This window comes from Pezoporus flaviventris, unplaced genomic scaffold, assembly GCF_033815535.1.
Source record: "Pezoporus flaviventris isolate CSIRO_AGI_PZ_B2104156 unplaced genomic scaffold, CSIRO_AGI_Pfla_v1 ptg000078l, whole genome shotgun sequence".
NCBI lineage: Eukaryota > Metazoa > Chordata > Aves > Psittaciformes > Psittacidae > Pezoporus > Pezoporus flaviventris.
In genome coordinates, this window is record NW_026892626.1 from 5319604 (window position 1) to 5332879 (window position 13276).

Consider the following 13276-nt stretch of genomic DNA (forward strand, 5'->3'; position numbering starts at 1 on the left):
AACTCATTTTAATTGCTATGTAGTTGTCTTTTTTTAAAAAATGCCAAGTGCTATAGCATGCTGAGTAGAGTATCATGTGCAAACAGAAATGCTCTGTGATGCTCGGAATGCCCTGGCTCCTGTTGCAAGTATATCCTTTTCTTCCCTGTGTCAGAAGTTCATTTTAATTTGAGTAGTTTTTCATCCTTTCTGGTGATGATTGCCGAAGAGCTTAGCATTTGTTGTTGCAAGAGATAAGTCCATTACTCAGTAAAGCAGTAAAATATAAAGAGGGGTGTGATACTGGAAAAGCACATTGTTTAGGGTGTGTTCAGTAGGTTGGGACCGAGTGCCTTGTCTTCAGCAAAGATGTAATCATACTACCATCTCTGGAATGCACGGAGACAAGATGTGACGAGTTGGGGTAGTTGCTTCTGTAGCCTTGCTGCTCTAGATACAGCGAAGAGAAGGTAGTGCAAGTCCCATAGCTGTTGCCGTAACAGGTCATGACACTTCTGATGTTTCAGCCTTTCCTTATTGTGGAAGGAAATAATTTGTCTTGTCAGCTGTTCTAGTTACTGGGTTTTGGGTATTACATGGGAACCAGAAGCAGTCTTTCTTACTTTCCTCCTGGTCTGATAGTTTTCTAGAGCTGCAACCTAAGCTAAGAAGGCTCATCAGTCTAAGAAAAAGACCTATGAAAGGTTTTTCAGCAGACCTTCTCTTGTCCTGATGACTGCAAAGGAGGGGTTGTGGTACTGAAGAATGGGTAAAACCAGGTTAGTGTCTGAGGCAGGCAGGTTGGTGTCTTTCTAATAAATAACATCATTGTACTGAAGAAAAACTCATGCTGATGCTGCTGTCTAGCCCAAGTTATTAAACACCTGAAGCTTAAAAAGTGTACGAAAAAGTTCTTAAAGGCTGTACAAACTCCTTCAGCAAGAGCATGAAGTTGTAAATACGCTGGCTAATTATAGGTGTGTTGTTAGTGTCCAAACTGAACTCTGGTTTGTGCAGTCTTTCATTTGACACTGAATTATTCATAAAGCAAAGAGTTAAACTGCTGAAAGGAAGCAATAATGTACTCACTGTTTGTTTTAGTAAATTCTTCAGGGTGACTTCTTAAATAGCAGGTTTTGGTCCACTGAGTAGTTGCACTGATAATACCTTAAATGCTTTATGCATGTCTATAAGAAATTAATCGCTTTTTTAAAGACTTAAAATTTTGTTTCGTAAAGTGCCGTCAGACACAGATAAGCAGATAAAGGAGTTATTGCAGCAAATTGCTTAGTTTATAGAGCAGTATATACTTCTGTGTGGGTTATTTGTTCTCAGCTGGTTTTCTATCAGCAAAGTTACACTGTACCTCCCTTTTATTTTCACATAAAGATAACTCAGTAGGATGATGTTTCAGATACGATTTGCCTTATAGACTGGTATCTTCCATGCATGGTGTTCAGTGTTCAGGAGCTTATTAGAGTAATAACTTGTTTTATCCAAGAATAGTCATGTAAACTATTAATAACTTTATTTTCAATTACTCATTAGGTAAGCAGGCACAATTTAAAGCCAGTCAGGCCATCCTGGGTTTTGTCGACATGTTCCCTTTGGACAGGCAGACATAATGATAGGAACACAAGGCAACAGCAATATAATGATTGATCTCTATAATAAGTGGTGGCTGCAGCGTTACTGTCCAGTCATTGCTACATGTTTTGTAGACATGGCAGAGATGATGAGTCTGCTTGCAGGAAGTTGTCCTATCCCAGCAATGTTTCCTTCTTTATTTACTGTCTTGTGTAGCATCATCTCCTCCTGGGGGGGATTTGCAATTCACAGTCAATAATGCAGTAATTCTTTCAGGTGGCAATTAGAAGGCAAAAGACTTCTGTATAATACTATTTCTTTTCTGGCTTTTGCTTTTGGTGTTTTTTTTTGTGGTTTTTTTTTTTTTTGGACCTGATGTTGGATACTTGCTCTCTAGTAAATAAATGTCATTTCAATATTTTTTTTTCTTCCTTCCTAAATTTGCTAAGGAAAATTTTGAAAGCATTGAAAACTTTTAAATTTTGTCTCCTTAGCTACAAATCATCTCACTTCCTATGCTCGTAACACCTTTCTCCCTTAATCTGTAGACTTGCCTTTTGCCTCCTGATACTTCTCTAGAAGCGTTTTCCCCTTAAGCCTTAGTCATTGTCCTTCGTAGCTTTCTTGTCTAGAGGTTTACATTGCGAGATACACCTTCTTGACACCAGATCAAGTAATGAAAGCGTGATGAACTGTGAAGGAAGAAAAATAATAAATGAAACAAAAGCAAATTACCCACCCTTTTGCTGATCTGAGAATTAACTTCTAGCTGTAAAGGTGTATTACATGATTTTTTTTTTATAAGCCATGGAAACATCTGTGGCAGAGGTTACCTACACCTTGACATCAGTACTTCCCTTTCCCCTCCCCCTATGCTACTGGCCAAATGAATCCCTGTTTCTGTTACTGTTTCATCTTTAAAAATGTTTGACATGGATTGCTTTACTTTTGGATGCCTTTTGAAAGGCAGTCACACTACAGAAATCAGTTTAGAATTTTGTTACAGCAACCTAGGACTGTCTTGACAAAATGAAACTGTGTAGAACAGTTCTAATTTGATTCCTTTTCCCCATGAGTCCCTTTGTGCGTAAGTGGTGATTTTACTGTAACTGCTGGTAGGGATCACAGGCCAAGTAGTTTCTCTTACTTTTGAAAGGCCAAATTCTTCCAGAGCAAGTGGAAGTGCTTTGGTTTGGGGTTGGTTGGCTTTCGTTTGGTTTTGGGTTCTTTTGGGTTTTTGTTTGGTTTTGTCTTGTTTTTGTTTGGGGGTTTATTGTTATTTATTTTATTTAATTTTTAAAATTTATTTTATCAGGAGACCCTGTCTCCTGAGAGTAATGCTTATTAATCTGGCTTTTGTAGCAATGGTTTCCAGATTTCTGCAGAAGCAAGTTCCTGGAGCCCCCAGGTTTTCTTGTGAGCTGCTAAAAAGCACTGCCGCTGGTTCTATAGAGTAACTGTAGATCACTTACAGGCATGGTCTGGGGAGTCTGCTACAGGGAGTTGTGAAGTTACCGGTTCTCATTGCCTTTCCCAGTTAAAGACAGATACTTATTCTTCACCTTCTTCATGTTATTCTAAGTTTTCTGTTTGCTTTCAAGAAGCAGTATTACTGCTTTAAGGCTTTCTGCATGAGTCCTCTTTGCATCACCACAGTTCAGTAGCTGCTTCAGAAAGCACTGAATTTACTACTTCAGGAATTTTTCAAGTACATATTTTTATATGCTGCCCAATAGTTAAAATAGAAAAGGTCAATTTGGTGGAAAAAGAGGTTATATTTAATATAATGCTTGAAGTTACTGAATGTTTTTTCGTTATAATTTCTAGCAATGTTGGAGTTTAATTTTTTTTTTCCACTTGTGTGGTGTTATCCATGCAAGACTGACATTCTGAAACGTGCACTGAAGTAGTAAAACTTCTAGATGTTTATTTGATGTATTTAAAATACTGATGTACTTAAAAATATCATGGTTTCAAACTCTTTTTAAGAAACTGTAAACTCTTAGAGGCTTGTTTGATATATTTAAGATACTGATGCTTTTAAAAATACTTAATTTTTAAGCTCTTTAAGATGTGATAATATGTTTCACAGCTGAAGAGTTAGACAGAGAGCTGCAGATCAGTGGCTCAGTGGGGCTGCCTTTGGATCCTTACAGGTTCCTCCGCTCTCAAGTGGTCCAGTGGGTTCTACACTGAGGTGCAAAGCTGTACCTGGACTACATGTTAAGCGTGCAATTGATATCCTTTGATGCCGATGTAATTTAACTGCTACAAGACTGACTACTCATTTTTCAGTGAGATTTTCATTGCCAGACTTCATTCTTATCTCCTACCGTCTTAAATTTTGCTCAGTAAGTCCCTTTTCTTAGTGTTTCCTGCAGCTTCACTTACCCACCATAATTCATGCCTGCCCAATTTACCATACCTGTACATACTGTTCTGTTTATATTTAAACAAAAAGTATTAAAATGCCCTTTAATATCTTTTATAAAATCTTTTGAATTTGAACATGCATTTAGTCCAGCAGCAGAGGAGAAACTTGTGTGTTTTTAGCTTTCCTCTCCTAAACGCAGAGTCCTGGATATAAAGTTTAGTTCATCAGTCTTCACGTTGCAGGCAGCAGTGAATGACTGACTTCTCTTCAGCCTGATAATGCCTGCTAATCTTTAGTGCAATTCCCTCGCTGTTTCTGGGATTGCTATGGCAGCTCTGCACAGAGGCCTGTGGAAACCATCTGTAGTGGCATGTAAAAAGTCCTCAGGACTAGTGATTTCCATTGTGAGACAGTTGTACATGATAATTGTAAGCAGGTTTTTGGTATCACTATTGCTCCTCCATTGTGGTCTCCTTAACCTCAAAATGAAAGAGAAATGTTTCATAACTAGCTAGAGAGAGTGCTTCAGTTTTTCCACTGTGGCTGCCAGATCCGAAAGCTAACGACAAACATAATGTTTCAGAACTTGAATACTTGGTGTGATATGAGGCATGACTGAAGCCTATGAAGTCAGGAGCTGCTGTCATCATTGTTAAAGTAGTAGCAGTGTTCTGTAATTTAACTGCTGCAATAGTGGAGTCATTCTGTTGCTTTTGTCCATATGTGACTGCAAGCACGTGTTTACTGCTGAGCAGCGTAGCCTATGTGAAATTCTGTGGTACTCCTGTCTTGTAACAAGACTTATGTTGTGTCAAAAGCCACATGATCTTGACAGGAAATCTGATCTGCTTTCTCATTAACAGGAAAACTAGAAATAGCAAACTTCTTGAGATTCCTTCCCTGTAGATTTAACTTATTGTAAACAGTAGAACAGTAAAGCCGTAGGTCTTTCAGTGACATTGAGTTTATTTTGTTAAACCAGCTGAATCCATCTCTGAGTACAATCTCTTTTCATTATTGGTGCTGGTTTTGCTCTGAGTACTTAACAGTGTGAGTATTTGAGTATGATAATGTTGAGGTCATAGTCCATAACAAGGAGATTTTTATTTTAGTATTTTCTGTAAGGTCATGGCAAGATTGTAGTTCCAGAGAATTTTGTTGTGTCTTTTTTTTCTTTCTCCCCTCACATCAGTTGCAATAACCATTTTGCTTTCAAGCTTTCATCTCAACACCTCGGCAACAGACTTAGTTGATGAGCGATGTGAAGTGTGCACTAGCAGAGTTATTTATATGTGAGCCAGTGCTTTTTCTGCGTAAGATGACTGACACTTCTTACTAACTTTCTCAAATCTATTGCCATGCTTCTTTTTCTTTCCTGTTACACATGCCAAGTTTTAGACTTGATTTCATCTCAGCATTCATGATCTTTCAGTAAATAAGTGAATGCTCTCACTTTGCTCAAACCATTAATATCTTAAAAGCCTCTTCTTGGAAGGCTTAACCTCCAAATGGCAGAGACCCCCTTTGAACACTTCAAACTGTATTGTTGTTTTTTAGTTCAGTGGAATGGGTAGATGGAAAACTATATATAACAATAAATCTTAGATGTTTTGGAGGAAATTGTTATCAGTTCACGTTGTCTTGCATTCCTTTTTGTAATGGAAGAGTATCTACGAAGTTGTGTGTGTTGCATTTTGGGGAGGTAGCAAACAACTTCAGTGCTCTTCACCAAACACTGACAAAGTGTCTAAAATTCTGCATTTGAAAGCTATTTTTTTAGTTAATATTTTGCAGTACTGTATTTAAAGAGTTAAAAATATTCCTTATTCATAAGGTCACTTCATACTTTGTTGTAATACTTTCTTAATTTATGTGATTTATGTTAACTTTTGTTTGATTAATGCACTGTGTCTTTATACCAGGGATATGGTTAAAACTGGGTATTCTGGTCTAGGAACTGACAGCTAACATGGCTGGGGTGATGTTGACACATGATGGTTTAAGCTGCATTAAAGACGGTGCTGTATGAAGTGATATGCTTGATAGGAAGGTTTTTCTGGACATTGTGGACAGGTTTTGTTGTTTTGTTTTCTTGATCCTGTATTGTATAATTTGAATAAATCTTTGACATCATTCTGCTTGAGGCAGAGGAAAACAGGATTCTTAATTAACTGCTGGTAGGATTTGACAGTTCCTTCGTATGAGCTGCAGAGGACCAGAGAAGAAAACAGAAATTGCTGGTTGTCAGTGCTAAAGTTGAAAATAAATTTTGCCGTCCTGCTTGCTAAAAAATGTTGAACAAGAACTGTTTTGCTCGTGCAAATTATTTACTGTAATAGTTGAATTCTATTAGAAGTTAGAAATGTTCCTTATTCACAGAAGCCACCATACTCACTAATGTTGTCTGGATTCCATATCTGAAAGCTGTGTTACAAAATGTGTCAGTACATGAATGCCACTGCTGCTTTTTCTGACATCATGATTAAGTTTATCTTATCATTAAATAGTATCTCAGAAGCTGCCTCTGTTTTTAAGTTGATTGCTTTTGCTGTGATCTCTTTGGCATTTTCTCCCTCCTCTCTCTAACACCATTCATACTTTTGGGGAATGTAGAGCAGTATCTCATAGGAAGCTCTTCATTTTCTTAGTTAAGGACAGTGCTTTCCCCATAAAATACAGTATCAATGTTTAAATCCTCTGTTAAAAGGAGTATTTTGGATGAGCTCTTATTGAAGAACTGGCTATTCCTCAGATGTTTCCTTTATTTTGTTTCTAGATACTAAGCTGCCTTGATGATAACTTTACAATTAATTTAAAAAAAAAATCCTAGTATTAATTTTGTGTAAGCAATTGTTGGGTTGCTGTAGGCATGCTTATGCTCTCAGACAGGAGTGACACAGGGGGCAGCTCCCTTGTTGGACTATCAACACATTGTTCAAAGATAGCAAGGGAAAAGACAAATCCACAGGGATCTTCCCTTCATACTCTTCTTCTTGTCACTTTTCCTGTTCTTTAGTTGCAGCAGTTCAAACCTGTTCCTGCACCCGCCCATGATTTTGTTGTAATTTTGTTCTGTTTGGTTTAAGTTTATTAAAGTTGCTGTTCTACTGGTGCTGTGACAGCTGCTAGTGGGGGCTTCTGCAGCTGCATCACTCAGGAGCCCATCTTCTGCAAAACTTTTTATTAGAAAATTAAAACTTTAAATCATTCTTCGTTTTACTTTTGTACTCATAATAAGAAGGGTGCACAATTTGTTGCGGGTGCTGCATACTGTGTTTCAGCATTCACATTTCACTGGTGCCTTAGCAGGATCTGCTGCATCCTGGGAAGCTTTTGAAAAGCTGTGTTTGAGCATTAAGTGCGTGATCTCTTGTACCTCTAATCCAGAAGTAAATCTCTAACCTGATCTGTTTCTGTTCACGCTCAGGGTAGTGGTTATTAGTTCTGTGGCTTTACTTGAAGAGTAAATAATCAGACTAGGAATGCTGGTTGTGAAAGTATCTTGTGTGCTGTGAATTGGAATGAGGCTGCAGGAGCTTGTTGCACACACCTCAGCGTGGCTGTGAGGAGAGGGTAGTCTGTGAAGCAAATGCAACTGATCCTGCTTTGCTTCTTGTGTGACTTACAATGGCTTTGGCCTTAGTTCCCTAGCTTTGGAAAGGGACCGGTACCCGTCACCGGTGGCCCGTAGGCGGGAGCATGGACACGGGTGTGGAGGGCAGCGCTGTCCATGGTGCTGACAGACAGGGGCAGCACCGTGACCAGGTTCCCGTTAGCAGAAATCGTGGTGTTTCCTCGGGAACAGTTAACTTCTGAAGGAGAAGGTTACCTGCGGCCCTGAGGACCCACACAGCCAATAACTCGTGTGTAGCTTTTGTGTATAAAATCGTTCTTAGTTACAGACACCAGTGACTGGGCATGGGGTGGGGTTGGTGTGGTGTGGTGTAGCAGAATATACAAGGTAATAGCAGGACTGGTATAGTTAACAGAAACTTCTCAGAGAGTGTCTTTTAAGGTGTGCTTGGCCTTGGGGTGGTTGCAAGAGATTATAGGTTTTACAATTTGATTATGAAAAACAGTTTGTTAAAAAATATATCCACTTCCCTGCAGTTACACTGAAATGATCCATCAGCTTTTGGTGTGCAGTGATAGGAGGTGGTGTTCTTCAGTCGCTGAATAAATCAGGAAGATGCTTGTTCAGTCGAAGCAATGTATCTTTAAAATCATGAGGGGCTTATTTCATGGGGTTGTTTCATATTTCTTCAGTGGTGTTTACATATGTTTTAAACAGTTATTGGAGGAAAACTTCATAGTAGTGATGGCTAGAAACTGGAAAATATTACGTCTGAAATGTTCCTGATAGTAAAGGATTTCCTTTCCAATTTTGCCCAAGTAAAATATAAATCTTATTGTTACATTTGATTAAATGTTTAGGTTGCTTGTTTGTTTTTAAAGTAACACCAAAGACATCTTAAAATAAATAGTCGGTTTAGAAAATCTCCTATTTGAAATTTGTACCTGTATAAAAATGTGGAACTCCAGAAAAAGTAATTTAAAAATTTGTTTTTATTTAATGAGACTTGATGATAAGATGCTGACTGTAAGACAATTTGGAAACTACAAAATAAGTTTCTATTCTTCGTATTTGTATTCCATATTAATGTGGACTTTTTGTTTCATCCATAACTACTTACCTATTTGAGGAATTTTACAGTTAGATGGGTATCAGTACCATTGTTTTTTGTATGCTGTTTTGCACTAAAATATGCCATTTGCATGTCTCATAAGCACTACCTGAAACAGAAATGTTAGTGTAGCTGATTAATTGTTACTTTTTGGTTTTTTTTCTGTGTTAGCTGGAGATACAGATGATCCTCCAAGAATTACTCAAAATCCTGTCATTAACGGGAACGTAGCAATGGCTGATGGACATAACAACACTGAAGAAGACATGGAAGATGGTAAGTAAATATTTGCTAAAAACTTGCGGCTTGTTGGCTTATTTCTATGATTTTTGGGGATAAAATGGTCCCAGTCTTACATGTGTTGTCTGAGCTGCAGCTCATTAAAAAAATGAAACCTTCTGTAGTTATGGTTTTCTGTGTAGGCATCCTTTTAGCATAGCTATACAGTAGGATTAAGCATCTGAGGGCTTGGAATTTTTTTTTCCTCTTACTCCTACTAGGCAATTTAAAATTGCTGAAAATGATACTGTCCATTGTTACATTTTGTGATAAATGTCCCTTTAAACAGCCTGCAGCTGGTGCTTGGCTGCATGGTAATTGTATCAGTTATGCAGTTCCTTCAGGACATTTAGAATCCTTATCTATCCCACTCTCTTGTCAGGTGGCATCTGTGATCAGTGTTTGACTTGGTATGGTAAGTCAGTGGTAACTGTTCTGTTGAGGAACATTGCCCCCCCCCCCCCCGCCCCAGGTCTGATGCCCTTTTACTTGCAAATGCAAATGAAGAAGTATGTACTAATATCCAGTTAACAAATGGGGATGTGTTTGTGAAACTTTTGTTGGCCTGTTCAATGAAAATAGGGGTATACAGGGTTTTTTCTTTTGCAGAAGATCAAATAATTTTGAAGTGGATGTGTCTGGGCTTATTTAAAGAGGGATGATAAGTTTGATTCACTTAAGTCTGTTGTTTAGTGAGGAAAACGTAGAATAATTTTTTTTTTTATAGGAGAGGATATGGGGGGGGGACACTGTGGTTTTTTTTTAAGAATTACATGAAATTTGAATTGGAGAAAGGAGACAAAGTATGAGTAGGATTTCTTCCCCTTTGATTTTTTATTTCTGCTGTCTTGTGAGAGGATAGTACATTCAGGACTAGGCTTAAACTTTTAGTTAGATTTGTGCAAAATGTTGATCAGTTTTGGTTAGGAAAAATGAGAGTTTGTGGTTAAAGGTCAGAAATGTACTTACTTTCATGTATTCATGAAACGTATAGTAGAATACTGATAGAAAATAGTAATGTTCCATTTAGAGAATATGGTTTAAATTCAGGACAAAAGCATCTCATGGTTGAATTTCCTCCATATCATTGTCAAAGAGAAAGTTTCCTATGATCATATTCTCACAATAAAGTAAAAATGAGGTCTGCTGAGTCTATGAAATTTTTTCATGTCTGATTGCCTGATCTCATTCAGAGGGCTTTGATTTCTTGCTCAGAGTAACTAGCTGAGGCTGAAATAGGGAATTTTGTTTTTATCAGAATCAAATTACCTGCTACAAAAGAAGCTAAATGTCATTGTCAGGCCATGGTGTTTGGAGGGAAGATCACATGGGTGGACATTGACAGGCAAGGACACTTCTGTTGAAGCTCTATTCTCAGTAATGTTTATAGGTAGAAAGCCTGATAAGTGTTTGCTATCAATACAGCTAGTAGATAACATGCCTGCCAACTAGCACAAAATTTTGTCCAGAAGTTGGTCTGTATGTACTTGCATAAATGAAGCAAAAGGGACTTAAGCTACAGAAACAGCAGATGAAACCGAGGCCATGTCCAGGGTGTCATGTAATCATATGTACCCCTCTTCGTTCAGAGTAATGGTGACTTTTAACCAAAGAGCTACTGTCAGCCAGTTTTCTGTCATGTATCAAATACTTGACTCAGCTCAGAGAACTGGATATGAAGGAGTCACAGTAGGTAGAAGGGAGGATCTGACAATAGTCGGCAAAAAGCTTGTGGAAGATTCTGTGTTTATGGGGGTACTTACGTATTTGTGGACTTTCTGTAGGGTCAGGAGCTTTGATGCACTCTGCTGTGGAATATCTTTTGGGGTTCAAATGTGTTTATTAAGCAGTCCTTGTAGATCCTCGCTATCATATTTGCATAAGGAGTGTCTGACTACATCTTGGTGCTGTTAAAGTTTGCGTTGACACATGGAAAATAGTGTTATTGCAAAATGTTATAAATGCAAAAACATTCCTGAAGACTTGCATCATGGAAGTGGCTGATGCCTCTTTTCCAAATCTTATAAATCAGATTAGTTGCCTGCTGTTGCATTATTTGCACATGAGTGCAATTGCTCTCTTGCTGTTTGTTCTCTTGCTGTCCTGGTTTGCAGCATGATGTACACAACTAATGGACAGGTTGGAGATTCTCAAGATAGGAAAAAATGGAGGGAGACATTTGATAAACATGTTGTGTTTTCCACTGCTGTTATTCATAGCAAGTCGGATCAATCTGAGCTGATAAAGAATGCATGAAGAGAACGTAGGTACCTCTTCAGTGAAAGTCTTAATGAGTTTAATGGTTCCTGTGAAAGAAGTGAAGAGTAAGATAAAAGGTTGAAGCTTCCAACCGGATCATAGAAACCAGCTTTCTGGTGAATTTCTGAGTTCAAGAGACTTCTGAGGTTATTTTGTTCTTTCTGCTTAGCATAAAAAGAAATTACTGGTAAGACTGGGGGGAAGGGGGGAAGTGCAGCTCTCGCCCCCTTTGCTAGGCATTAACCACAGGCATTGTGAAGAACACATAATGGGAGCAGCAGTGGACCACCCAACAGGACCTTCAGATAAGGCTGTGTTCTCTCAAGGGGTTTGACTAGAACCTGTTGTTGCTATGTGTGATGTCTTGCTAGTTAAAAAGAACCAGCTGAAGGAATGTGTTATGCTTTGTACAGAGAATGCCTAAAGGACCCAGGCTTTGTGATCTGGAATAGCAGCTTCTGCAAGTAAAGTAAAAAATAATAAAAACAAGGTTCTGATAAAATTTTGTTTGCAAGTGCCATCAGTATTCAAAACAGCACATAGAATAAATTATTGTGGAAGTTAAAGTTCAAACAGAAGGTCCCTAGCTAAACATAAACTCACAGCTTTGCAATTACCTACTGAAGTCTCATTTCTGTGAAGAATTGCAGCAGCTAGGAGGCTTTTGGAAACATCAGTCTTAGCCATTTGCTAGTATTGCATGCTGTATGTGGATCATTATTAAAATATTCATAGAATATTCAGCCAGTTTCTCCATTAATAATTCAGGTTCAGAATATTTTAATAACCTCAGTGTACTTTAAAGATAGCCACATTTACTAAGAGAATGAAGAAATCTGCTTAAAGTGTACTTCAGTCTTAAAATGGATCACATTCTGTAGATGGATCTGATTTGAAGGAACTTTGTAACATTAAAGTGCTAAACATGACATTCACCTCATCAGTGAAAAAATCTTTCCCATATAGCAGATATAATCCATTGCATGTAACTTCACCAAGTGTGGTCAGTCGAGTCTGTTCTTTTTACCTTGTGTTCAGGACCACGTGTCATATGTCATATGTTTGTAGTTCAGGGATTTATAGAAGCCTTACTCATCAACTGCTACTATATCATCCTGCCGCCAGTTGCAGTCTTTTATGGAAACTGGTGGACATGTTTGTAAAAATAGTGAAAAAGTTTTTATTTATGTGCTCAGTATATTCATCAAATGTTTTAATCAATTACACTTGCTGAAATAAGGGCTTTCTGGAAGGAAAGGGAGGTTGTTACTTTGGGGGATTGTGTTATGTATTTTTAAACAAACTTCTGTTTTAGGGTTGACTTACATTATGAGGCTGCATTTCTGTGGAGTGGTTACTAGTCACTGCTCAAATATTTTACAGAGAAGAGTACACTTTCCTGGTGAATTCTCATGCATAGGCTTTCCTGAAAAGAAATCAAGAAATAAACTTTCTCTGAAGCCTCTGCAGATGCTGCGTGGGCTGCTGTTTTTAGCTGACACCATGGCAGCACTGCTGCATCCTTGTACTGAAGTGCTCTGAAAGCTGCATCAAAGGAGGCAGAAAGCAAACTTGATTGGCTCGTTTTTTTGAAGCTTAGACTATGCCCAGAAGTACCGATCTTGATCGTGAGCAGGGAGGCGTTCTTGAGCTGGTTCGAGATACGAGTGATGTAGGATTGATCTCTAACCATTGCCAATCAAGTGTGAGAGTGTACAGCTCCTTTGGATGCAACCTGTCTGTCTCTTGGATGTAGGATACCAGCTGTCTACTCTGTCAACAGGCAGTGAGTAGGTAAAATGGGCAGGGAGCAGTTTTTTGGGTACGTGATAGACTACTGGTTAGCTACACTTACATGCAGGGGGAAAGAGGACTAATCCTTTGAACTCTTCTGTTACTGAGGAAGCAGGTAACGCACAGTAATGTGAAGGTCATTGCAGGTGTAGAGAGGAGAGGAAGCCTGTTTCTGCTATAGTACTATTACTTTCAAGAGATAAGTGGGAATGTTTAGTGCTGTCAGGCCATACACAAATAAGATCAACTGTGTTGCCAAGATCACGATAAAGAAGTAGGACAACAGCTTGAAAAGAAAACTGATTTGCAAGGGAGAAGA

The 13276-nt window shown here is 38.4% G+C and overlaps 1 protein-coding gene across 1 annotated transcript in view; it reads left to right on the forward strand.

Moving 5' to 3' along the window:
• The window catches only part of USP7 (ubiquitin specific peptidase 7), a 77319-nt gene that overhangs the window by 25448 nt on the left and 38595 nt on the right, over positions 1 to 13276 (forward strand). The window contains exon 2 of the mRNA XM_061474120.1: positions 8797 to 8901. Within this exon, the coding sequence (XP_061330104.1) occupies positions 8797 to 8901 (105 nt within the window). The remainder of the gene's footprint in view (positions 1 to 8796; positions 8902 to 13276) is intronic.